The following is a 6,903-nucleotide window of genomic DNA, read 5'->3' as shown; positions in this document are numbered from 1 at the left end:
AATGTAAATAATAATAATCAAATCAGGGTAAATACAATACAATGCATTTTCTTTACTTTATTTCAAAATAGTGATTATAAATACATTCTTCATATATTTTCTCCCCAGCTCTTTGGATGCGACAATAACACAAAAAAATAATAACTCACTGTGCTCATTTCATACAATGTCAATGTACAAATCATGCAAAGGATATAGATTAATATTACTGCCATACATTTCTAGATGTCTTATTATTTCTTCAATACCTGTTGATGTTACTCATGAGGCCATGCCCTGTATAATGTATGCATCCTTGTGGCTTAAAGAAATTAACTGTTTTTCTAAAAGCAATGAAAGAAAGCTGGTCTTGAAATGATTTTCTAATTAATATATTTATTCAGTTTATTTTTCAGAATGGAAAACTAAATACAGAATACAAATTGCCTTATAGACTGGAATCACTGTATTCTAATAGCTGCTTTCTCATAAAATTACACAAAGATTTCCTTTTAAAGAATTGAATCATCTTTATTGATTTCATAAAAAAATAATTAAAACTTGGTTTATATTCCACAGACATATTATCCCCACCCCTTTACTGATTTCATATGATCTAATTTCCTCTGCCACCATTCTAACAGAGTCCAAGTACATGATACAATGCCAAGAAGCCCATGATGTGTCAGACCACATTAGAAATGAGCACTTCTTGGATTTTTTAGATTTGAATTAAATTCTACTAAAAACGCTGTACCAACATATAGATCTTTCCTTAAGGAGTTAAACTAACATCAAGGTTATAGTTGAAACCAACACATTGTAGATAACAGTATTTTAACTGCTCTGGTACTCAACTCAAAACTTATGCCTAACTATATTATCATAAAATGTACAAGTAGAACTAATGAGAGACAGGTGTAAAATTGTATACATTGCATAATGTAGGCACAAAGACTTTAGTTCAGGGAAAGAGATCAGCCTTAACCAAGGATTTGTTACTGTCATTCACTTATAAGTAGAACTTCCAAATAACCACATACATTAAAATTACTTTTTTTTTTTTTTTTGAAAAGGTGAACATTTATTCCTTTCAGCAGAAGAGTATGAGATAGCCAATATGCTACAGCAAGCTTCAAGATGGAGGCAGGTACTCTTGCCATTGACAACTGCAAAAACCTTGAAACCTCTTCAAACTATCAACACACTGAATAAAAGGCATCATCCCAATGACCTCTTATCCCCAGCTCATAAATAGAGCTTTCCGGTTCCTCCTATGAGCATCTACTTAAGATTCCTCAAGTCATACTTTATTGACAGGATAAACTAAAACACTTTCTTTGCAGCCTTTTCGTCTTTATCCTGTCAGTACACATTAGGAGCCCTTTAATCCATGGATGCATGCAAGCATGGTAATGGCATATTAAAAGTTCTTATGAAATTGTAGATGCAAACAGGCTGTTGGGCACACATCTTCATGTCTTTTCTTTCAAGATCAGAAAGCAAGTATTTGTTTATATATTTTTAATATTCATATAAAGTATTCACAGACATTGTCATGAAAATTAAAATTACACATTAAAGTTTTAAGAGCACCAGCACATACATATGGAGACAATTTTTTTTGCTATTTAAAAAAAAATCTCCAAATAATCTATATGTATGCATGTACACCCAAACACACACATACACACAAACACCTCCAAGAATGCCAAGTTGTTTGTTTGTTTGCTTTTTTTTTTAATCTTACAACAAACACATAAAGCCCTGGAATTAGTCATTAATAAAGAGACTGCTGTTACAACTTTAATCATAATATCATTTTAGAAGCTGCACCAAAATACCTGCCACTTGAAATTCATTAAGAATGCCTATATTTTACCTTCTTGGTCATCTTACTGATCAATACAGTAATTATAAGAGATGGAACATGAATAATATACATATGCAGGTAGGCCAAGAAGGCAATGTGTTTCAGGACGTCCCTTTGCTAATTGGGAGAACCTAAAAATATTAAAATATCTCCCATGATCAAGTGCTCCCTTCCTTTGACCAATTTTGACTTAGAAGTTAACAGCACAAGCAAACACAGTGGCATATCATTTGTACTTGCAGACTGTGAACTCATCTGAGACCAATGAAAGCATTTTACAGTGTGGCTTTCATAGCCGCAGATTACCATGATGTTTACTGTTCTACTTGATTATCTGATAGTAGTCAGAATGATGAAAGAACAGGATATGATGCATACAAGATATAACTATTAACCTTATTCATTATTTTTTAAATATTCGTAGTGAAAACTATTTGAATTCAGCTCATAGAATCCTGAAAAGCAAGACAAGTGATGGCAAATAATTGCCTCAGACACAGTCTATAAAACTAAGGAACCTATTTTAAAATGCACGGTTGGTAACAAATCTGAAGATAATATGCTAAATTCTCAATGATAGCACAGAACTATTTTTTTATTTTTGTTTATTTTTGTGTTTTTTTTTTTGTTTTTAAATGATACCTGATCACAATGTCCAAAATATTTCTGTACACATAAGCTTCAGTTTCAGTTTGGTATATTTTTGCTGTCTAAATGTATACTATTGATAAATTCCCTGTGATCAGGAAAACAAGTCAGGCATATTAAATACAGATTAAGGAGTACATATTTTCCTATTTAGTATACAAAGTACTTCATAAATATGAATTATGTTACAAAAATAGCTTTGGGTGCGCTCACACGGTAAGCACTTTGCTAATTTTGGACAACCTTTAAGGATTGTGGGTATTTCACATAACTGAGAACAAACTCTAATATTAGTTGAATTTGAGCCATGTTTAATTCTGATAAACATCACGTATTTCTTCAGATCACCACAAACGCTAGGTAACTCATGTTTATTTTTTTTTTTTTCTCTTTTAGGTTTTATGTCTAGACAGGTAATGCTTAAAGTGTTCAAATTTATTTTATAGTTATGTAATGCATGGTATATTTTAAACAAATATTTGCACAATTTAACATTATAAATCCAGCGGTTTCAAGATGCAGGCCATAAAGTTTACCGATTTACAAATACTGTCAAATGTTCTCTCTTGGCATGCTTTTTTTTTTTTTTTTTTTTTTTTCAGAGAATCTTTACACAAAGTTGTTACAATGCCACAAATCAAAAGGAGTATTCCAGTTCCACCAACTGAATCTACGTGCAAGATGAAGGACCCAGCTGAGGTACAAACACTGGTACCAGTTTTCTTGAGTTTGTTTTACAGAGCACAAAGAGACGAAGGTTTTGCATTGGGGTACAAAACAGATTTGCCTCTTGAGGTTAAATTCAGTGAATTATGTATATAAAGCATCCCTTTGGCAATAGAGTTTGCAGTATCCCCACAGGACTCCACAGTATAGGTTTTATGTAGTAAAATCTATTAAGGAAATTCTCTTCTACGGGACACATCTTTGCAGCTACAGTTAATGAGACACCCTTGGAAACACCTGTCTCTATGCCTATTGATAATATAGTATTTGGAAGTGAGAAGTCAACAAAAGGCACTTTCATCATTAAATAAATGTCCTCTGTAGGAAGTAAGATTGCATGACCTAGATCTTGTTCAAAGCTGTCTGCTCTTCAAGGACCTGTAGGTAGTCGGGGGAACTCTGGAGTTTTGCCTTCAGTTCAAAGTACTCGCTGCTCTTCCTTTGCTCCACAACAATTTTACTGTGGTTGCCGCCTATCAGTGACTTCTTGGTTTTTTTGTCTTGTTTCTCTGGATAGCGGATCTCGAAGCCACTGACGCCTATGCTATTGTACTCCTTTTTGCTTTCAAGAAAATTCTGAATAAACACATTGGAATCCCTGCTCGGGAATAATTCATCCAGCTCATCGATGGTGCTTAGTCTCTTCCTGGTATCCACGTGCAATACATCTTTTTCCTTGTCAGTGACATTTCTCATCATGACTTTCTGGCCTGGAGGATCAGAAAACATGAACCCAGTTTCAGAGTCTTTCAGGCTGCAGGTGTGGCTCTTGCTCATCTGTTCTATGGTTTGTGGAATGAATGCTTCTGTGCCCAGGCCATCTTTTTTGTTGGTTTTGTGGTCATGTTTTCTCAGCTGCAACTGCATGGAACCGCACTCGGGGTTCCCCAGGCCTTCGTGCTTCACTGTGGGTTTCTTGTTTCGTCTCAGCACAAAAACAAGAAGGCAAAAAGCTACAAACACAGTTAAGATGAGGACCACTAAGATACTTAGGATCAAAATGGACAGAGGCACTGGACCACCAGGAGGACTTCGAATGGGCCCCAGCGGGGTAGTGAAAGTAATGGCGGGTGCAGGGCTCGTGAATGGCGCCGATGGCTTGTTTAAGAGCTTGGGACACAAGATTTCGTTTTTGAGGGACTTCAGTTCGATGTTGGCAAACTGCACAGGTGTCTCGCACTTCAGTTCTTTCATGACAATCCCATCGTTCAGCTTCTCCAGCCACAGCTTTAATGCCACCAAGTCACAAGTGCAGTCCCATGGGTTGCCCTCCAGGTCGATCTGAGTAAGAGCCTGCAGCTGATCCAGGACACCACTGACAGGCAGATACATAAACTTGTTGTTCCTCAGGTTCAGTCTAGCGAGGGGTGCTCCCGAGAAAATGTACACGGGCAGGCTCTTTAAGAGATTATTGTTTAAGTACAGCAGCTGCAAGTTTGGCATTGAGTCAAAGGTGCCCGCTAAGATTTCCTTAATTAAGTTGTATTCCAAATATAAATACTGCAGGTTATGAAGGCCTGAAAAGATCTCGGGATAGAGTCTCTCGATCTGATTGCCATTGAGATAAAGCCGGCGTAAATTCGTGAGGTTTCGGAATACATCCCCCTTGATTGCGGTAATCTGATTGCTGCCTAAATGGAGTAGATCCAGTCCCTCGAACTCGGTGAAATCGGAGATGTCCACGTCTTTGATGCTGTTGCCATTGACGTGCAACTTCTTGGCATTTAACGGTTTTGGTATCAGCTCTGACATGGACTGGATGTTTTTCTCTTGGCAGTTGACACTCAGTCCCAGATCGGAAGGATGGGTTTTGCAGAAGCAAGGTGCTGGACAAGGTGTAAGAGGAGGCACCCTGGTTTGGTAAGACACGATCTGGCTGAGATTGCGGTTAGAGAGGGCTTTGCCGGCCACGATTCCAGAGATCTTGGAGGGATTTGTTGTTTTCGGTGCTTTGGTCACTAACCTGTGTAAAGATGTTTGGGTGGTGTGACCGTTCGGGGTGGTGTAGCCATTTTCCAGCTGAGACGGAGGCAGGATTCGTACGTCAAAATCACTGCCTGTGCCCATGGGGCATAATTCCTGCTTGTTGGTTTCTTTTAAAAGTCTTCCATATAAGTCACTGGGCGTTTCACAGATAGCTTCACCTATGTAAATGTTATATGGCATATTCTCCAGCCAAGCTTTTAAAGGCAATAGATCACAGCTACAGTTCCAAGGGTTATCTTCCAGTTGCAATTCGACCACACGGCCTATGTGTTCCAGAACTCCGATATAGGGGAGCTTCTGGATTCTGTTCCCTCGGATATCCAGATGAGTCAAAGATGCGAATCGGAAAATATTATCAGGAAGAAAGGAAATCAGATTGTCATTAAGAATGAGAACTTTTAGTTTGTGGAGCTTATTGAAGGCTCCCCGTTCAATATACTTGATTAAATTGTAGTCAGCCTGGAGATACTCCAAGTTCTCAATGCCAAGGAAAGTGTCAGCCCGGAGAATCTTTAATTCATTGTTGTTCAAGTGCAACTGCTTTAATGCACTGAGCCCAAGGAAGGCTCCTCCCTCAATGTTCTGCAGTTTATTATTTCCCAGCTGCAGGGACACTGCGTGTGAAAAATTCAAGAATGTGTTTGGGTAGAGGATATTTAAAAAATTGTTTTGGAAATTGAGGTGATAAAAATTGGACCAAGGGGGTTTCAGCTGATTTGGCCTGTAGACTGAAACCTTCTCACAGTTGACATACAGCACATTCTCAACTGACACGCAGGAACACACATTGCAAATTTCCACCGATATGTCAGAATCTGCATTTGTCGAAGAAATCAGGGCTGACAAAATCAGAAAGAGCCAAAGAAACATCTTCTTGCAATCAGCAAACAACTTTATGCTTCTGAATAAAGAGAAATAATCTAAAAAATAAAAAGAAAACATTTTTTTCAATGATTGTTACTTGAAAAAGAATTTGTGCTTAAATCCTACCACAGTGAACACATGGCTATAATCATTCGCTTTGTATTTTTAAGACACCCAAAACTTCAAGTATTCTCACTCAGTCCAACAAGAACCACCAAAAATACCATACATTTTATTTCTGTGCCTGTAGTTGATACAAAGTTTACATGTGCAGAACACACAACAAACAACAAAAAAAAAAAAAAAAAAAAAAAGATTGCTCATCATGGTTTAACCTGAACAATCTGAAAATAGCATTTTTTTTTAAAAAGACTTGGACCACCAAATTCCACCCTTGAACTCAGACCTCAAGCTTGTATTGGTAACTCTAATGACTGACTCCAGAACATCAACTATACCACATAGTGTTACCACCAGGAAAGGAATTTCTATCTGTAAATGTCTACTCTCAACGCTTCAGCTTGGTAAGAAGCCAGGCAGAGGAGATATTAGGGCCTTGGGTTCCATGAAGGATGGCGATAGGAGTACTGAGTGGCTGCAGAGGGAATGGTCAAAAGATCAAGGTGGAAGAAACCCTGGAAAGATACATTCCTGAGCTTCAGTCCAGAGGTAAGCACATTGCCATGAATCAGTTCACTCCTGTACACTGCTCTACACTGTGTTTAACACACACACACACACATGACCCTGAGAGGGTTCAGCAAAATAACCAAGTAGGAAATGGCCTAATTTGAGTATCAGGTAAATAAACAGTATCCAGTTTCCTG

General features: G+C 37.8%; 1 protein-coding gene across 1 annotated transcript; it reads right to left on the bottom strand.

Annotated features, from left to right (window-relative positions):
* Positions 1-218: 218 nt before the first annotated feature.
* Positions 219-6,123, bottom strand: SLITRK4 (SLIT and NTRK like family member 4). The gene has a single exon (XM_005907336.2). It carries the CDS (start codon positions 6,080-6,082, stop codon positions 3,569-3,571), a length of 2,514 nt encoding a protein of 837 aa, XP_005907398.1. The 5' UTR covers positions 6,083-6,123; the 3' UTR covers positions 219-3,568.
* Between the last annotated feature and the right edge of the window lie 780 nt (positions 6,124-6,903).

Source organism: Bos mutus, chromosome X (assembly GCF_027580195.1).
Source record: "Bos mutus isolate GX-2022 chromosome X, NWIPB_WYAK_1.1, whole genome shotgun sequence".
Classification (NCBI taxonomy): Eukaryota; Metazoa; Chordata; class Mammalia; order Artiodactyla; family Bovidae; genus Bos; species Bos mutus.
Note: the sequence above shows the minus strand (reverse complement) of the source record. Positions and strands in the feature narration are given on the sequence as shown.

Excerpts from the sequence above, each read along its gene's own strand:
- SLITRK4 (XM_005907336.2), bottom strand. The coding sequence starts at position 6,082 with ATGTTTCTTTGGCTCTTTCTGATTTTGTCAGCCCTGATTTCTTCGACA.